The sequence below is a fragment of the Lutjanus erythropterus genome, chromosome 6 (assembly GCF_056507025.1).
Source record: "Lutjanus erythropterus isolate fLutEry1 chromosome 6, fLutEry1.hap2, whole genome shotgun sequence".
Classification (NCBI taxonomy): Eukaryota; Metazoa; Chordata; class Actinopteri; order Lutjaniformes; family Lutjanidae; genus Lutjanus; species Lutjanus erythropterus.
This window is the reverse complement of record NC_139322.1, coordinates 27,981,119-28,001,882: the sequence shown is the minus strand read 5'-3', so window position 1 is coordinate 28,001,882 and position 20,764 is coordinate 27,981,119. Positions and strand designations below refer to the sequence as shown.

Genomic DNA, 20,764 nt, shown 5'->3' with positions numbered 1-20,764 from the left:
ACATGATATATTTCATATTATAACAGGATAACTTATGTGTTTTTCCCCATCATGTTAAAACAATATAAGTTATCCCATCATAATGTGTTATTACACAGCTTTGTCAAATACCTTGAACACTTTATTCTGATTGGTCAGTTACCGCACTCCAAAGTCACTTCTGAATAACAGACCTTAACCATGTAATAAGAAGGATAATGTAAAGTGAGTGAAACAAACCCCTTCAGAGTGATTCAAGACCCCACATCACCCTGTTGGGATTTATTTTGCAACAATGACCCATTCACTTTACATCACCCCTTACATAACTTATATTGATATAACGCTAAGTTATCACATTATAACATGTTATAACAAGATAAATATTATAGTTATAATAAGCAAAGATTCTTGTTTTAACATGAGAACATGTTTTTTTTTTAATCTCACAATAGCATGAAATAATCTTGTTATGCAATGAAAATATCTTGTTAAAATGTGAAAAATATCTTGTAAGAGTAAACTTTTCACGCTGTAATGTGATACTGATTCATTTTTCTTTTTCTGCTGTGGCGGCAATGTGGTACCGTACAGCTGGACTCTTCACAGTCTCACTTTACTGATACACAGCTGCCATTATCTATGGAACAGCACATTTAGATGTTACAGCTGTTTCTTGGCTGACAAATAGCGCTGTGCATCCTGTAAGCAGATCGGCTCATCAAAGATTAAACCTCCAGGTTTGTGGGACAAGGGCCGGAACAGGACACAGGACAAACTGATGACTTTTATCTACTTTTGCAATATTCAGTGTGCAGATGAGACGTCTGGTGTAAGATGCTGCTCTTCACGTGTGCATGTTTCATTTTAAAAAAGGCCATGTTCAAACAGAAACCTAGCAGGAGTGTGTTCTGTTTTTCACTCAAAATCCAGGGTCCTGGGGTCAAATGTGCTTAATAATAATACATCACAACATGATGATGATACACATGCACACCACATTCCACATTCATGATCATCACAGCTTAACATTTAGGTCATATATAGAAAAATTAAATTGGAACATTGCAACTTTTGTCCAGTGATAATTAATAAAATTAAATTTGCACAGCTAAATAATCTTTACATTATTTAAAATAGGATATATATATATATATATATGTCAATATTTCAGATAATCCATGGAGAAAACAACAAGCTTATCTAAAGAAACATATTAGTTTGAGCAGTGTTAGGATTTCAACTCTGGCAGTAAAATGAAGCCATTTAGAAAGTGCTTCTATGAGCTTGATACAAAAATCTCATGACTAAGTTTAACATGATAAAGATGTGATATTGTCTACATACAGAATGCATTAGCTGCTTTGGGGTTTAATAAGCTTTTGCTGAGTATGTCCATGCCATCACAACTGTTAAGGAGCTATTTTTCCATTCATTACATAATGGTGAGCGTGGCTAATTAGGAAAATATACAGGCGGTGACAGGCTTTTCCCCCCATTTCCTCCATCTATCACAAACCTCCTGTCTATGTGACATAGCATCTATTGATTTGCAGGAAAGCAAATATAAAGGTACTACAGACAATCTCAAAGGGATAGTTCAGGTTTTTTGAGGTTGGGTTGTACGAGGTACTTACCTGTAGTCAGTGTATTAGCTGCAGTAGATGGCAGTCGACAAGCTCCCAGTTTGGAGAAGCAGCAGGAGTACTGGTGTAGGAGGCTAAACAAAGAAGTGCTGTGGACAGGGTCAGCAGCAAAACATATTTTAACCAGTTCAAAACGACCCATTTTGAATATTTTCACTGCTTTAACTTGCCGTAATTCAGCCTTCTCCGTACAGTCAAATCGCTGGTTAGATGGCTTGTTCCACACAAACCAGGCTGCTTCGACAAAAAGAGTCATTTTACTCTGCAGAACTCAGGAGTTGCTGTCCTACTGCTGCCACTATTGATAGGTTTGTTTGTGTTATTGTATGACTCTGAACTAACTCTTTAAAACACCACAGTCACACAAACTAACAGGTTAAGACAGAAGTAGAGCAGCAACTCCTGTGTTCTGCTAAGTAAAATGACTTCTTTTGTAAAAGGAGTCTGGTGGTATTGGAGAGAGCGACATTTGGCTTATGTTATGGCAGTTTCTGGTCAAAAAGTGGTAAAAATATTCAAAATATAGCATATGCTTAAACTGACACTGATCTTTTTTTAGGTGCTGAAATACATTTTGCTGCTGCCTCTGTCCACAGCAGTACGTTGCTTAGCTTCTGTGCTGGCACTCCTCCCTTTTTCTCCAAACTGGGGGCGTGCCAACCACAATCTACTGTAGTTAATACACTTAATCTTGATTAGTACCTTATACAACCACACTACAAATAATCCGAACTCTCTTTCATTGAGTTTAAGACATGCATTTATAGCAAATGTCTTAAGAGAGGAGAATCAGTGCATATCACTGCTATTGTTAGCACTAAAGACAAAGAGTTTGTGTCCATGAGACTTTCAATGGGAGGTGTTTTCACCTCCGTGTTTCACTCAAGCTGAGGCTCAAAGTCTCAGAGTGTGGAGGGCAGCAAACAGTCTGGTCCTGGTCTTTCCAGAGGACAGAGAGTGAGACAGGAATCAAGCTCTTCCCCACTGTCCAGCGTACAGTGCAGGGTGGAGGATCAGGGAGGGGGAGGTGTTCAGTGAAGGCCTTGGGGTGGGTGTGTGAGGGTGGGGGAATGCTGAGGAGGGGGAGATGGCCCAGTTCACTGTTTGGCTATATCCCCTTTCTTCAGAATGATCTGCCGCTGCCAGGGGGCCAGCTTGGTTTCATCGTAGCCCAGGGTCCGTAGTCGCTCCTGCTCCGTCTTCTCCTCAATCTCTTTGGCCTGTTTGGCCTGCTGTTCTGCTCTTCTACATGTGTCCATGAAGACAGGACAAAGGATTGAAAACAAAATAGAAATTAGAATTGTACAGGAAGGTTTTCTTCAAAAAAAAAATTGAAATGTTACACTAAATCAGTTTATATAATACAAAATAACATTCAAAGTTAGTTACAATACAGTTACTACTCTAGTTTGATTCTCTAAGGTGTCTTGTGGGATAAAGTCTTTTCCTCCCTTATTACATTACATGACCAACATCTCATTCAGAAACTTTAGTTAAATATTAATATGTTGCTTTAACAGCCTCCTCTCTTCTAACTCTGTGGAACCTGGCTGCAGGGATTTGTTCCCATTCAGCAACAAGAGCATTGACGTCAGGCACGGAGGTTGAGTGATAAGGACTAGTTCTTAGTTGGTGTTGTACTTTATCCCAGATGTGTTTGATGGGGTTAAGGTCAGAGCTCCCTGTAGGCCAGTCAGGTTCTTTAAAACCAAACTGGTACAAAACATCCTCATGGACAAGTCTTTCTGCACAAGAATAAAGTTTCTCTTTGACAGAGCCCAAGCCACGGAAAAGTACATAGTTTTGTGAACTTTAGGTGAGTGTCCACATACTTTCAGGAATACAGTGTATTTCAGCCTATCCTCCTTAATAACCCCTTTTCATGTCAGACATTTTGACTTATTATAGCAGGAAAAGCACAGGTGAATGAAATTATGTTAAAAATGGCTCAGTTCAATTAAGTGTCCTAGTATGCCAGTGAGCCAGCATGTACAATACCAGGATTCTGAAACTGGCTCACCTAAATGCAGTAATTTAATGTAATTAAATACACAACTTTTGCCAGTGAGAAAAACAAGGCTAAGTGGCGCCATCTAGTGATTTTAGCTGTTATAACAAAACCACAGCACAAGTGATCAGTGGTCTACTGCTACAAGACTTCCTCAGTGCTCTTTTGGTTCTTTCTCTTTTAGTTTTAACTCAGGCTTAGTTAGTAACCAGTTTTGGGGTTGTTGCTATAGATAAGTAAAAAGTTTTTGAACATATGGCCAAGAGTTATTCCTGTTTGTTTTGATTGTTTCATTTGCAGAAACTTCATCTTTATGTAAGCAGTTTAGTTGGCTAGATGGAGGCTTTGATCACACACAGTCAATGTTATATAAACAGTACAATGTGGAATAAATCATTTTTCTTACCTTTTTTGTTCCCTGTCACATCAGGAGAACATAAGCAAAAGAAGACAAGGCGTAAATATCTTAAACAGCAACTGCAGTAATTCCACAAGTTAAAGTGATTAGGACATTATTACGCGGCTAGCCACTGACAAAATAAAACACAAGAATTAAAATAAAAAAACATCTTTCAGAACAATCAACAAAATATTTAATACAACACAATACAAGATGGATGAAGACTATTTAGGGTTTTAATAGATTGAAAGGTTGTAAACATTAAAAATTAAAATGAATTAAAAAGAAGTTAGATATATCCAACATTCTGTCCAACACGTAACTTTGCCGCTCATAATTAAACCATCCTGAGCTATTTAAATCTGTAATCCAAACCCACATGCTCCAGTCACAGCAACTGTTATGATCAGACATTGTTACCACCCTCAGCTTAATGGATGCTGTCCAATTTTTAAAGAAAACTTTTGGTTTACAAACTATCTCAGTAATAAACTGTGCATATAGCAGATGAATTTACTGCTTGAGTTACTTTGAATTCCAGTGGACAAGAGGTGTTTTACTGTATGTATGTCATACTGTACTGTGAGCACTGGTGCCAGATATGCTACTTCAAAATATGCTCTACAATTAATTAGTTTAGCAAAGCATTTCTTCATGTGAATATAATCAGCGATTAAAGATGGCAAGAGAAGTGCACTAAATGTTCAAACTAACAGGCAAGCCATAAAAGTACTAATAATAAAAAGGATCAGTACAGCAGTGTTGTGCGGAGAAACACAAAGTCCAACAACATACACTTTCTGATGAGTCCATGGGTCCAATCTATCTGGAATGAATGGGACATTATAGTCGTCTAATGGTGCAGACAATGTTTACTTGGCACATAGACCAAGTTAGTATTATTTGCATGCCACAGCTTATATAAACACTGGCCACAAAGAGATGCATTTCAAAGCAGTGGAAAAGGGGTGTTTCCATCAAACTACTGTGGCATCTTACAATGTGTGCATATCATGATTGTTCCAGGACATACGAGCTTTACTTCAGGATCATGCCCAGCCTTCAGATCTCAGCCTGTGGATGAGGCAGCATTAAATCTAATCTAAATAATCTGCCACCAACAAAACTCAGCACGAACTGTGTAATGCCATTGCGTCAGCACAGACAAGAGTGTCTGGATTATTTCCAGCCTGATTTTAAACGTTTTCTCTGGGAAATTCAGGAGCAATTGCAGGTGAGAGAGAGAATCCTAACTGGTACAATACCTCAACTCAGTCAGGAGCACATGTAAGATAAAACAAATCATGGTACAAAGTGTGGTTTAGCAAGAACTTCACATCCTTATTTCCATTTTTCTTGGTGAAGATACACAGTAATATACTCAGAAACAATAACCACAATTGTCTTATAATATACAACTTATCATGAAAAACATACATTTTCAAACAACCCAACACAGCTTCGTTTACTCACCTCTCTTCGTCCATTTTCTTCTTCATCATGTCTCTCCTCCAGGCTGGCATCGATGCCAGACGTGCCGCCTCTTCCTCAGCCTGTAAAGGGACAGAAGGGTTCAGGGGAAAGACAGAGATGGGGACCCATACTGGTCAGTGAAGGATTTTAACTGCGTCCCTCCTGTTCTGCTTTGCATGACTTCATCTCCTGGTGAAGAGATCGCCCTCAGAGAAATTTTAAGTGAAATGTTGAGTGACATTTAAGTTGTCTTTCAAACAAGAATCTAACTATGTTAAATACTTGAGAAGCTTCAAATGTGTTCTGAAGACAGTTTCTGCAGGTTTCAAAAAGTTGAAGTTTAGACTATTTAAGGCTTTTTTAAGACCATTACGAATGCAAATGAAGACTTATGTCATGTCCTTACTGGCAAAATATTGTTTTTGTTTTGTAGTTGTTGCAGCGTGATCAGTGTAGTTTTTCTCAAAAGCACATTTAAAATCAAGACTTAAGTCAATACAACTTTGTAAAAGTAACGTCACCTACATAATAACATCAACTTCTAAGACCTCGAGTATTTAAGAAATTTTAAGAAATTTAAATTAAGATTGTTGGATTTTGAACTTTTTAGGACCTGCAGAAACCCTGTGTGAAAGAATACATTTAACACAGTTCCTATTGTCACAAGCATAGTTAGAAAAATTATCATCTTTTAAATTTTACATAAAACATTTTTTTATTGCTGTTTAATGTCATAAACTATCTCACACTTGTGTAATTTGCACCAGAAAAACTCCAGATGTGTAAAACAAACCACTTATTTTTACTTTTAAAAGACTTACATCAATTTGTGTTGCAGTTATTTTAATATTTCTGGCGCCTTATTAAGTAAAACTATCCAGATAACTTAATAAACCCGCTTACTGGAGTTAAGTGGAGTTTCAAAGTGGTTGTAATACTTTTTAAAAACAGCTTGGTTATGTCAAGGGCTTTGAAAACCACAATCATTCATCACGATCAATTGTAACGTTAGCCTAACCTGTAAGTCCAACCAATATACTTTCTCAAATGTCAACTTTGTAGACCAATGGCCTTTATGACAGACTGAAGCGAGTGAACTCTGCATATGTGATCTGTGTAAACTGATGTATGTACTTACAACAGCAAACAGTTCTCACAATACTCTTCTGTTTCTTTAAAATAAAATAAAGCCTTTCAAATGGACAAGACACGGTTTTACAGGACAGTCTCTCAGACAGTGCACACAAACAGTAACCGGATCCTTTTCTCTCTTTCAGGCTGTAATTGGAGGTGGAACGGGGGGGAGAGAAAGAGGGCAGCCATCTTGGATTTCTCATCTTCACCTGACAAGATACATTACCCGTTTGCATTCCTCTTACTAAAGCTTTTCACTTGCCCTGGCAAACATGAATCCAGGTAAGATTATCTACACAGTGAATTTTTAATGATTCCCCTGGGAATTACAGAGCATGAAAAAAATATCCAAACAAATATTAGGTGATTGATTTGCTATAGAGAGCTGGAGTGAACGTCTGGAAATTAGTTCCCATGGTCAAATGTGGATTGTATTAATGCTGGAATAAGGCTACTTACTTCAGACACGAGTCACAGATTTACCTGTTAGTTACCTCAAAATGGGTCATGTTGGCCAGAGACATGACATCCATGACACCTTAAGTGATACACACATAACCAAAACACATGTACCTTGTTATCAGTATCCATTTCTAATGATTAGTAACTGGAAAAAAAGTTGAATTTTTCAGGTGACTGCAGTAGATATTATTATTAGAAAACCTGGTTCAAAAACAGCCCAGTTTGTGGTTTAGACCCTTTTTCAAGTGTGTGGGCATGTCAGCTCACATTTGATTAACAGCTGCCACAGGAATCCCAACACAGAAGCTCAGCAACACACTGCTGTGGACCGCTGTGGATGTGGGCAGCAGCAAAATGTATTCTAGCCACCTAAACAAAGGACAACCTTAAAAAACTAACATCGGTTTAAATGTACGCTACAGGTAGAACATTTTTGCCACTTTACTTGGTTTTTGATTTCTGTGTTTTAACATGTTTGTTTGTGTCTAAACTAACATTACTTGCTGTGGATGAAGGCAGCTGTAGACCAGCACCTCTCCTGTCCTACGAGGAGAACACGACTGCTTTTTTCAATGGAGTTTTGTGGCTGTTAAGAGAGCAAAGATGGCCGCCTCAGATCACCATCGGTGAAGGTTGTGTAATAGTAAAGTGAAGCAGGGAAATGTCTCAAATACTGCATACATTTAAACTGATATTGATTGTCTTCTTGAACCTCTAAGTTCATGTTACCATTATGCACTGCCAATTTAAGTTACACTAAATCGCTTACATTAACATTGACACCATTAGTAAAATCCTCCATCCACACAGCTCTGTTTGAGAGGAAACTAGAGCATTGGAAGGAGCCCAGATGGATTAATGACAAAACTGACTGAGCCGTCCTTTTATTACTGAAGAAATAACCTGCTGTGGGAAATACAGCTTTAAAATTTAGGCATGTGGCCAATAACTTTGATAAATACTAAGTAGTATAGGCAACTGTTAAGGTAATCAGTTGTAACTGCTAAAAAATTGCAGGACCATTTTAGTTAAAAACAGCGGAAAAGGGAAAAAATTAAAAGGTACTCTGGTCATTACAATTAAATACACAATACAATCATACGATTAAGGTTGTACTACCCAACCCACACCCAGTAGGACTCAAAAAGGTATTAGTTTTTACGTCAGGTTCATGTCGCCATGTTGTGCCAACGGATTACATCCATGTGAGCCAGAGAGTGTAGATTGCATTAGGCTGGCAAGCATCCTTTGCAATCAATAATAGATGCAATGAATTTTTTATCAGGTAAGTCTTCAAAATTCCCAATAATTCAGCTAAAACACGTATGATGACCTTTGCTTGTGCTTGTATACTGTTCTGGATTATGACTCTGTGAACTGTTCAGTTCCTCAGAGTAAGAACTTCTGAAAAGTTGAGATAATCTGGCCAATATTAGTAAAAGACCTAGGTATTTATTAACATTTAAGTTAGATGCTTTATTATTATGCTATCGTGTGCCAGTAGTTGGTGGTACTTTTTATAATGTTACTGCCACTAAACATGTTAAATGAATTAAACCATTAACACACTCAGTACTGTGCTATTTCCATCCACCAAATCTGAAACAATTGTTGTACATAATAACAAATCTATATATATGCCTTTAAGTTTACCAGCTGACTGCCTTCCCTTTTGGCTGTGAGTTGATCAAGATTCACTGTAACCTCCTTAGAGCACCTGTAAGCCACAGATAGCATGACAGCGGGTGGCGCTAAGAGGGTTATTTGAAGGTAATCTTGATGCTACAGAAGAGACACTATGAGAATAGTGTGGTTCTTCACTGCTACAAGCATCAAAGCAAAAGATTACACACTCAGTACCTTGGTGTGTCACACTGGCTCTTTCATTAGTACGTATATCAGTGTAATAATTTTAAATATGTCAGCTGAAATATTATGTTGGCCATGTGTTTCAGTTGAGTGAACCCAACAGTTAAGACTACTAAAATCATATAATCACAAAAATGTCAACAAACTTTTTTTTATTTTTAACAGCAATGTAGAAACCAAATAATAAAGAAACACAAATTTAAATTGTGGAAAGTTTAAGCAATCTCTCAAAAAACACATTTATAAATAGAGTAACAAAAAGGTGGAACAGACATCATTGAACAATTGCAAATCCTTAATATGATGCGTCATTTAAATAATAATAGCATTGTCAAGTGAATGCTTTCATTTGCTGATAAAAAATTAGCAAATGCCGAGTTCTGAATTACTGACAGTAACAAACTCTGAGCGCTTTCTCCAGGTCCTTAATTTCCTATACTTGTTAGTCTTTGTAATCTACACTCAAAGGCACAAATTGTATAAACAAGGAGGACACAGACTTAAAGACAAAGGCCATTTGTCCTTAAACATTAAACCCACTAGTTTCTTTGCCCTTGATTTCAAACGACAAAGACAGCTTGAAATAATATGCTTTTTTTTGCTTGTGAAGTGAATACCTTGTCTTTTTGAGATAGTGGATCACTAAGGCTATCGCAACATGAAATACAACCTGAAGTATTCAGTATAAACAAATCAATTATGCCCTTCATTACAAAGATGATCTAAACAAATACACCTTGTGACTTTTATGGCAAATCTTTTCCTTTAACAACATCCTATAAGTAGTATACCATGGCAATCGATCATACTAGATTCAAAAAGCTCTTGGTTCAACACAATTCAAAAATTTAATGGTTGTAGCAAATTTGTGTGTCTTTTGACATCACACAGGCTTTCCTTTCACCCACTTCAGCATATGCAAATGGTAAAGTCAGAACAGCTAAGTGGATGCTCTTTGCTTTGCCACAGGTAAGTCCCTTATGTGACATGGCCTAAAAGGTAACAAACCAGATTAGTTTCCTTTCTCAGCATACTCGACTTTGCAGGCCAGCTCTTTATGCATTTCCTCTTTGGTCGTACCAGTGAACTGGGCTTTTAGTGGACCCCTGTGGTCCATGTAGTTGTTATATATCAAAAAGCTCAGCTTCCTTTTCTTTCCAAAAAGCAAAGCTTCGATCAATGTATCTGATGATCTCCTCATTGCTGAACTCTTTAAGCTCATAGATTGTTTTAATTGAGTTGTCATTATATTCATCTCTGGGTGGAGGTTTATCAACATGAGGTTCTTCTATGATTTTCACAGAAACAGGAGGAACATCTTTCACTGGAGCTGGTGCTGAGCATCCTGTTGTGTCCTGCAGTGTTTCAGTTTTGGTTGTTGAAGTCTGCATATGGTCCTGCTCTGAACTGTTCCCATTAGGAACCACTGCCTCATGTGGTAACATCTGCTGATTGGCCTTTAAATCCCCCTGAGCGTTGACCTCCAGTGAGTGCTTCTGGGTTCTCTGCTCCACACACTGGCCATCATCAGATACACCATCCAAGGTTGCAGCAGGTGATGATGATGGTGGAGAAACATCTAGTTGTGTAGCTGGTGGGGAAGTAGACAGTTGATTTGGAGGTGGGGGTGCAGGATGGGTGGGTGGTGGTGGTGGAGGATGAGAAGGTGGGGGAGGGAGTGGCTCCTGCATTGGCATAATGGACATGTCAGGAGACATGGAATGTAACGAAGCCGTCATCACACCTCCACCATCATTAGAGTCTCCAAAATACTTGACTTTTATGTCTTCAAAACCGTCCACCCAGTCTCGCTTCCCTCTCTCAATTTCCAGCATTACCTCCTTGTGAAACTCTCTCATGACTTCCCATTTATGGCTACCAAGACGGTCAAACATCTCGTAGCACAGGAGATGGCGGAATTTGCGCTCATTACGAGACATGTTCATTTCCAGCAACTGGAAATATCCAAGCATGAAGAGGTCAAGGGTTAGGCTTTCGTAGCTCACAGGTGCCCCGTTGATATGTGGCAAGAAGTGCTCTGGCCAGTATATCATCTGGGCACGACTCAGTCTGCGGATCTGACGTGTGGGCACCTGACTCATAATTGTCCTCCAGTGCCCAATCAGATTCCCTACTACCTGCTTTGACTTCATGAAAAGCAGCAGTTTGTCATCTTCACTCTGCATCTCCCCACCAAGCTGTGCACTAAACTGGTTGTAGTCCTCCCAGCCAACATCTAAATGATTTCCTCTCCTGCTGCCAGTATATTTAGTCCGATAAGATTCAGAGATGGTGTACTTCCTCCAGTGTTCAAGGAACAGGAAGACGATTCTCTCTTTCCTCATTTCAATGCATTCTTGGACGTAACTCAGATCTGTTTGTACCTCCAAGGTTCTCGTTAGTTGACCATTATTTAAAATAGGGTCTGCACAAAGAACCTGATTGAACTGTTCAATATTAGTTGGGGCCATTACTCCTGAAGGCGCGTATGTCTGAGGAGCACGAGATGCAACAATAACTGGCTCTTCAACAAGTGGTAAGACTGACTCCTCCACTGAAGGTAGATCTCCATTAGTATGGGGCTGAGGGACTTCAGCAGAGGAACAAGGGACATCATCTTCACGAACTGTCTCTGGACGATAACTAGACTCACTTACCACAGGGAGTGACCTCTTGCGTTTGTACACCTTATTTGCTTTGTTATCTGCAGACTGCGACTGACTCTGAATTTCATAATTTGCCTTGAGATTCTTTACTGAAACTCCACACTGCTTTATCTCCTTCTCCACATCCTCTCTTGTTGAGAAGGACTGAGACCGTCCAATAAATCCAGTACCAACTGATCCTGCTGATTCAGACTGAACTGTGCTCACATTCCTGGCCTCTTCTTGAGAATATCCAGGACAAATAAGATCCAGGATGTCTATCTCTTTCCCCCCAAGGGTGGCAAGAAGAATGGCCATACTCTTGAGCAGGGTAGAAATCTTGCTACACCAGGCTGGAAGATCTTCAGCTTGGCCGTGCACTTGTTTTGGATTGACTGAGAAGTGCCCTTGATTGAGGGCAGCAGAAACCGGTAGGAGCTGGTGAAGCTCCCGCTCCAGTTCTTCCAGCTCCTTCTCAACTTCTGACACCTTGTGCATAACTTGCAGATTTTCAATTTGCTTCTCTATACGGTTCAGGTCAGCCTCTGTCATCAGTTCCCCAAATGGGCCCAAAATGGCATTGTGGACGTGGGAGTAGTGCCATTCCTGAGGCTGGTAGCGCCCGCTTGCCGCAAACTATATCAGAGTTCAAAGGAGACCAAAAGACAAGAAGAAAGGGAGGGAAGGAGGGATTCCTTCAGCTCGAAGTTCCTGGTGTGAACACACGTTTCACGCTTTGCAAATCCACCTCGACACACTGGATTTACATGGATTTAGTGGTGCAATGGCACTGCCTCATGACAATCAGAAATTTCTACTTGTAATTTTGAGTCAATGAGAAAAGAGAAAGATATGTTCATTTTGAATTAATTGGCAAAGTATCTTACCAGTATTGATATGTATAGGTTGTTGATGTGTTACAGGTTTGCAACATGTCTACATTTAGGCACTTGACCCTGCAGATTTTTTTTATTTGCTCAGCCCCTCTTTGTAATATCCCTCTTCCATTTTTATGAGTATTTTTTTTATGTTCTTGGTTAGTTTAAAGAGTAACTACACAAATGCTGAGAGATATTGCTGCTACTACTTTTACCATTGAATTTTGCATCTGTCTGCTTCCCAAATATATATACTACAGTGCCGTGTTACATCACTGTTGAGCACTGGCACTAGTGCAACAGACAGACACACTTCAGTCCACACCCAACAGTGATAGGAAACCACACTGGGTGTGGTTAGAGGTGCACCAGAGTTGAAACTGTCAGCCTAAAGAGGTCAGTGCAACAAAGGTTTTTCTGATTAAGGAACTTGGTGTAGAGTTACTCTTTAATGTATCATGATCTGCCTGAAAAAAGGAGATGGAATTCAGTTTTTTTTTATCCTCACTGCACACATATTTTATTGGCAGTATTTCGCAACTTAAAGTGTAAAGTGTAATATAGATGTAGTTATTTTTTTTAAAATTGTATTTAGTATTTTTGTTATTAATGAGTGACCTGTAGTGTGAATGGGCCTGGCATCACACCACTGAATCGGCATGTAAAAACTTGGAGCAGCAAAACTCCATCATCAAACACCAGCCCACACTGTGAATCCATTAGTCAAGTGTGTTAATGTTGTGATGGGCATTGTAGCCAAGTATTCAACTCACTGCACCCCAAAGAGTCTATTTATGAAGACTATAAATATGAAAAAATATGAAAAAAGAAACATGCACAGAGATGAATTAAGAAACAAAATAATTTATAAACACCTAGATTTAGACCTAGATAGGTCCAATGTGTGATTAACAGGGGATCACAAAAAATTTACTAAAATACTTTATGGTAAGTTTAGTTTGTGCTATTTTTAGGCCTGACAGCCAGTTAGACACTCTCATGACTCCTCCGTATCACAACAAATATACAAAACACTACATGTCACTATCAGTAAAGTACATTGGGGAGAAATTTATCCCTGCTGGATAATTCAAGAGTATACAATTGCAATCCTTGATAGTGCTAAATTATTAATAAGTCAAATTTAATCAATCAATTCGCATATTGAATAGAGTCCTTCTTGTATTACACAGGACTAACAAGTGTTCAGATTGCTACAGTATGAATAACTAATAAATACCTTGTCTAAATAAACATAATATTACCACACACTGCAGTGACTATTCATCAGGAGAGAAACCAAGAGGTCATTGTATCTACAGCTAAAAAAAATCAAGCTTCTTTATACAACAAATTCAGTATGCTGACTAAAACCCTTGTGAATAACTTTGGCCATGGCATTTGTTCTGAGGATAAGTATGAGGCAGGTGATGGCAATTAAGTGGCAAAAATGGTCAAAAATTGTTCAAGTACCCTAACTGCGCCTTGTTTGACAATACAGAAACAATCTCCTTCACCTATCACGTCAAAGAATAGATGCTAAATGAATGAGTGTTTCACCCTCAACTATTGGACAAGTCACAAAAAGAGCAAAACGTATGTCGTGCATCAATACTTAAAACACATTTATATACCTCATTGTTCAAAATCACAAAAATTCACACTCAAATCCAAGCATCAGCTATCCCTTTTGTGAAGTTAATTCTTTGAAACTAAAGCCTTATATGCTTCAGGATACCGAGGATTTTAAATTTATAGGACCACAAATGGGATAGGTGAGACACAACAAAACGTCTGGACCTTTCTACAGCCTTGGAACGTGTTGCCTACCTTGCGCTTGTGTTCCTCTTCCTCTTGCATCTTGACCTGAAGCTTTCGCACCATCACCTGCCTCTTCCACTCAGGGATCGCTTTCCCCTGTTCGTCATGAGTGGGTACTAGCGCCTCCACATCTGCAAGGCTCATCTTCCGCCCTGACTCTGCCCCAGCTGTGCCGCCGCCATTAACCACAGAGTTGGAGGACAGTTGCTCGTAGCTTGCAGAGGTCGACATGGTCCTGGCAGATCCGGGACCAGTTGGACTGGGGCTGGGACTTGGGGTGGCAGGTGGGGAGGTGACAGATGTATTGGATGGTGGAGGGGATGTTGGCTTGGGTGGTGGACTAGATGTGCGGGTCTCTGGTGGAGATGCAGTGTTTCCCTAGAGAATAATAAAGATGCAGATATACAGGAGAACATGGGGTGTTACAAAACTGACACCTGGTGGATTTTTTAGCCATTAACCTTTATTCTTGTGGAAATAATGCCGTACAGCTAGACTTGACGCACTTGGAACTGTTCATTTTCTTGTTTTCCACTGGCAAAAGTTGTGGATAGTATCTGATACCTGGTACTTAATGTGATATTCTCTAGAGACCACTGATTGGTCAGAGAGAATCGTCACATAGATTGTCTACATGACACACACTGGTCGCAGTTTTTTAATTCACTTGACCTAGATTTTAAAAAAATGTCAGCTCACAAAACCATGTCTTAGTCAAAAGTGCAGCCTGTCCTCTGTTTGGCTGTCAATGAAAGGATCCCAGTATGAATGGATATCCTCCTTTTGTTTCTGTGTTTCTGTGTCACGTTCAACATGATGTCGCAGCAGTGTATCACCAGGCATCATTATGAGGATCAGCTAAGAATCCTGCCCATTATGTTGAGGGGGTACTGCATTCAGACGAAAATGAAATTAAGAAAAATACTCGGTACCAAAAGCACATTGAGTCAAGCCAAGCACATGGCCAAGATTTATCCCAAATTCTTGTCAGTCTTTTCACTACTGTAGCTTTAAAGTAGCTTGAACTTATATGGCGTATGACCACATTGACCACTTGTAATGTGTGTTAAGTAATTGAGATCATGGGTTGCCAGTTCCTTCTTAGCCTTACTGGACCATTGACAACACTGTCGAGTGATGCACCATTTAGAAGGACCAATGTCTCAGAATTAGAGACAGTAAGTACAATACTACATTTACCATGACTGAGATGATCTACCCATTGAGGTCAGGTAAATTATGACTGATGTGATCATGAAGCAAACATTACTGAGGGGTTCACTGACTGACAGTGATGTAGAGGGGCGTCACAGGCGTGTCACTGGATACCTAATTGCTCCTTTGACATTTACTTAATTTCTGTCTCCGCAAGTAATTGCAAAAGCTGACTCACTAAAATGAGAAATTCTGTATTTGTCTGAGACTGATAATTATATCATCAGTAGCGGTGGAAGGCTGTAAACCTACATTGTTGCCCGTGGGTCCGCTGCTGGAAAACACGGTGGTGTAGCCTTTACTGTGAGGTGTGGGCTTGAGGCTCTTCCCTGCTTTGATCTCTGCCAGCAGCTCTGAGTTGTCACCGGTGGGGGACATCATGTTGAAAGATTTTGTGCCTGCAGACAAAAGGATGGAGCAGAAAAGTGAAACCGGGTCGAAAGAAAGACAGAATAGAGGGAAGGAGGAACAGAGAGAGTGAGAGAGATACACTGAAGAGGAGGGAGTGAGAGACGGGTTGGGTGGCATTTCAGCGTTAAATATTTCATCCAATCAGGCAGGTAACAATGCTGACCTGGAGAATGTTGGACAGTGACGGGAGGTCATTATGGTTTACTGAGCTGCTGCCTCATTGATAAGCTTGGTGACTTTCTTTCGAGATTTGTTCCCTTCAGTGTACCTTTATGACTCTTGGGGCTCAGGGTTTGCTTAAAATATGTTGGTTTCACACAATCAAGATTAATCGAATGGCTTCCCAGCTACCAAACTCTACTGAGTACATTTTAAAGACAATGAAAATAAACCAAAGAGATTTCAGAACATTAGGCAACTGTTGCAGTGAGCCAAGATTAGATGAATTCAAAATTATTTCACTACAATGAATCCAAAGAGGGGAGGCACACAACCCCTTTAAAGAGTCACCTGATGTATACACAGCTAAGCTACTGCTGAACTCTTTAAAAAGTAGGTCTATGGTAAAATATATACATTCAGCTTCCACTGACCCTAATCTGCTTATTGTGAACAATGCAACAAATTCAGACAGACTTCAACTATGAACTCTAACAGTAATGCTGTTACAAAGGAAGTTTGTTTTCACTCCTTTAAAGGAAAGACCAAATGAAAGACATCTGAAATGTCAGCCAGGCAACATCAAAGTAGTGCCAAGACCATATTTTGTACACTTAACACTTATTTTCACATTACAGATATATTCAAACAGCAAACTCAAATATCGGTGGTAAAGTACCAAAATACTGAACAATAACAATGTAGCTGTTATTTTAGTTTGATCTATGCAACAAACTTTAAGATGTGGCTGGATAATGCAATCTAGACTTAACTATTACAGCAGCTACACATATTTAGTTTTAAAACATTTAAACTTCACATATTTTGGCCCCAATACACCCAGAGCCAGCACCTACCTCACCTGTTTTAGTGAATCTCAAATGAATTGAATATCCTCAGTCCCTCATTGATCTCTCATTCTCTGTTTGAGGAATATAAAAAAAAAAAACAACGTCCTCTCGTAAAAATGTTCCCTGTTGAGTCGACCACAATGGTCTAGCTGAACACAAAGCCTCGCCAGCCTGCCACCCCTCCTCACTCTCGCCAGCTCTCACTCTCTCTGTCTCTCTCTCTCGGGGAGGAGAGAGCAGCTTTCTATTAAAGACCCATCATCACAGTCGGGGGAAATCTAAAGGAATCACCAGTAACTGGAAGTGACAGGGAGCCATTGGCAAGCTGGCCAGGAATTAACACACGCATGTACACACGCGCACACACAAACACACACACACACACACACACAGTCACCCTTCAATCCCCAGCTTGTTAGTCTGCTCTACCAGACCAATCCTCACCACAGCAAACCTGACACACAGTCATACACACATTCATGACATACATACAATCTCACAATCTCACTTACATTTACTGGATTACAGAGAATGAGACTGTTGACCGGCACTTAAACGGGAGCTTGTGAAGATTATGGTTAAAAGTAAAAAGGAAACTGAACCCTGGCACACGTTTACAACAACATGTGACTGCTCTTTAAATTTACAGTCAAGAGATTGTTCAATAAATCTTAACTGCTAGGTGCAATGAGTGCAACTAAAACTCTTGTTGTAGAGTTCTTGTAAAAAAAAATATTCATAAATATCACTGAGTCAGGCACAAAAAGTATGACCTCTGATTTAGGCAATATATATAGAGCCTACCTTCACCCATTTTCCCCTGACAAATCTTCATTGCAGAGCTCCAGAACAACTGATTTTCTGTGTAAAAGGCTAAAAAGAAATAGACTGTTGGGTGAAATTCTCTGACTCCAAGTATCTGTTTCAATACGCCTTTGTATTTTTTGAATCAATGGTTGTGTGTTTGTGTTAGTTAAATTCTGTTTGGGCTAGGGGTGTGGACTCAACAGGTCTGCCAGCGTGAGTGTAAAGGGAGGGTGGAGCTGTGACAGGTATGAGAACATTTGACAAATTGCCCCTCATGATGGACATCACAGCACAAAAGGTTTTCTCCTCTGGGTTAGAAATTTAAAGGTGTAAGAAGTCCAGTGTGTAAGATTCACAAGGTATTTAGTGGTACAATATTGCAGAATTGGAAAATAATATTTATACATATGTTTTCCTTACTGTACAACCATCTGAAACTAAGAATAGTTGAGTTTTCATTACTTTAGAATGAGACATTTATATCTGCAGTGGTCGCAGGTCTTCTTCTATTGAAACTGCCATGTTGAACCACCATGTTTCTACACTAGCTCAGAACAAACAAATCAAACATCAGCTATGGATAGAGCCTTTCAGGGTTTTTTTTTTTTAGTTTTTGTCATTTCTCCAGAGTTTTCACACGGATAAGAGCATCCATTTGGAGAGCCTTACAGGTTTTTAAATTGTCTGTTCTTCATGAATGAATGTTTCACATAACTAATGTACTGCTCAATTATTTAAACAACACTTACACTGAGAAAAAGGCATGTGTTTCGTGGCTTTTTCATTTTTAATGATTTCGAGCTGCAACAGTTAGTTGATTAATCAATTAGTTGTCAAGGAAAATGCACAAAATTTGCTGTAGGTTCTCCTTAACGTGTCTGCGATCTGCAAGGTCACCATCATAGAAGCCACTAAATTCTACACACTGGTCCTTTAAGAGCTGCTGTATCTTTACGAGCTGTCACAAAGCACTTCAGATAGACATGTGTCCTGTATATTCCTGCAGTATAAAAAGTAGGATCCTCTCCATCCTGTTAATCAGTAGAAAACTACAAGGAACTTTTAACCGCCTATAGTGTTGCAGCAGCGTTTTCAGTCAGCCACCTGGTTTGTTGCTGTCATCACACTGAGCATCTGAGCTGTAAACTCATCTCGAGCTCTCAGATGTGTTGACGGCTTTTAATTTTATGACCTCCAAAACTGCCTGTTTATGACCTGATTAACGCTGCAGAACAAATCATATCATTAGCAAGCACACATGCTGCTCCTTAGCATTTCAGACAGAGACGCGTCCTGTACAGTTTAACAAGTATTATCTTCTTCCTCCTGTTGATCAATAGAAAACAACGGAGAAGCTCAAACAATCTAAATGGTTGCAGCAGCATATTCAATCAGCCACCTGTTGTGTTGTTGTCGTCTCAACAAGCATCTGAGCTGTAAACTCGGCTGGAGATCTCAAATGTGTTGGTGGCTTTTAGTTTTATGGCCGCCCAACTGAAGGTTTATTACCTGATTAACGCTGAAGCATAAATCATGCCATTAGCGAGCACAAGCCAATCTTTAGTTTTAAGTATTTTATGGCTTTCCTACCAATAGGCAGCAGGTGAAGCATAAACAGATGAGACAATTGGATATTTGGTGAACAAAGCATAAAGATAAAATACACTGATTATTAAAAGGTGTCTAAATTAAGCAATTAATAGTTTTACAGCTTGACTGAAGTTGCTGTTTATGACTGGCTTTTAAAGAACTGTCCTGTGAGCTGCTTGTCAGCTATATGACACACAGCTGATGCCATATACTGTAACTGATCCTTTACCGACACCTTTGTTTGAGATATTGAGCTTTCGTGCATACTGTGTATAACCAGAAATTCAGTTTTAAACTAGCATGTCCCTTTTCTATTATATGTAGCCTTTCTTTGGTTTCTCTTTCCTGTATTGAGATAAAAATACAATATTTGAAAGAATAACAAGATTTAAAACATTTAAGGTTGTCTGTGGTTCAGACTTTCTGCTGTGATGGTCAAATTTTAATACTGTAAAAACATATAATCACATGTCTTGTTGATATCTTTCTTTGTTATAAGTTATGTATTGTTATATGGTAATTACGGTGGTGTTTTAATTTGCAGTGAACTTCCTGTGGTGGCACAGCTGCTTCCTTTAGGTGTTGCTATTTTGTCTGTCTTGCCACAGTGGATCTCAGTCTATATACACATTTCTACTATTTTCTGAACAAACGGCTTTTTCTTCCTGTTCCTTTAAAAAAAGATGATGTTAGCGATAGAGGGCGGCAAAACATTTCTGACTACTATAGGCTCTAGATTATGATTTTAAATGACATTTTTATATAAAAGTCAAATGCTATGCTATGTGTAACAGTCAAGTCATTTAGTAAAAGACGGTTTTGCAATCTGTACTTACTCTTCATTAGTCTTGGTGCCCCTCCCTCTGCCTGAGAGGCAGACATATCCCCGCCTTGACAGAGCAGCAGTGAGGACAGACCACGGCAGGCAAAAAGAGGAAGAAATAAAACAAAACAAACGAAAAATGGAGAGAAACAGGTGGAAATGGAGCAGGTGAAAGGAGGATCATGAAAACAGGAATGTGCATTAAGGGGTTGATGGACAGAAAAAATATTATTTTAGCAATATTAGCAGAAGAACAGTGTTGCCTTCACTTTAATTTAAATAACATATCGAACATATTTTATACTATTTTCTTTATATTGATCAATTTTCTATATGTGCTTCTCAACCTGCAGTAGGCCCACTTGCTTTTTATCTTTTTTTGTATTTTTCCACTTAATATATTAATTAAACAACACTGAGGCTAATTCCTCATGTGAAAACCTACCTGGCAATAAATCTGTTTTTCATTCTGAGGATCATGAAACTGAACTAGAACAGCATTTATATGATATTGTTAATTAATACCAAAAATTCTGTTTTTTATTTCTTGGTCACTTAGAGCTGCAGCGATTAATTGATGGTTAATCGATCAA

General features: G+C 39.1%; 1 protein-coding gene across 3 annotated transcripts in view; it reads right to left on the bottom strand.

Moving 5' to 3' along the window:
* Positions 1-181: 181 nt before the first annotated feature.
* espn (espin) overlaps positions 182-20,764 on the bottom strand; it is a 55,973-nt gene continuing 35,390 nt past the window's right edge. Inside the window, exons 10-15 of one of the 3 annotated variants that reach the window (XM_084721494.1) lie at positions 20,185-20,238; positions 15,783-15,928; positions 14,325-14,693; positions 5,508-5,586; positions 4,040-4,061; positions 182-2,870 (exon numbers count right to left, since the gene is read on the bottom strand). In XM_084721494.1, the coding sequence (XP_084577620.1) occupies positions 2,723-2,870; positions 4,040-4,061; positions 5,508-5,586; positions 14,325-14,693; positions 15,783-15,928; positions 20,185-20,238 (818 nt within the window). In that variant the 3' untranslated portion in view covers positions 182-2,722. Of the gene's footprint in view, positions 2,871-4,039; positions 4,062-5,132; positions 5,587-9,141; positions 12,253-14,324; positions 14,694-15,782; positions 15,929-20,184; positions 20,239-20,764 lie in introns of those variants that run through there. The other 2 variants (XM_084721492.1, XM_084721493.1) reach the window with 2 other exon arrangements.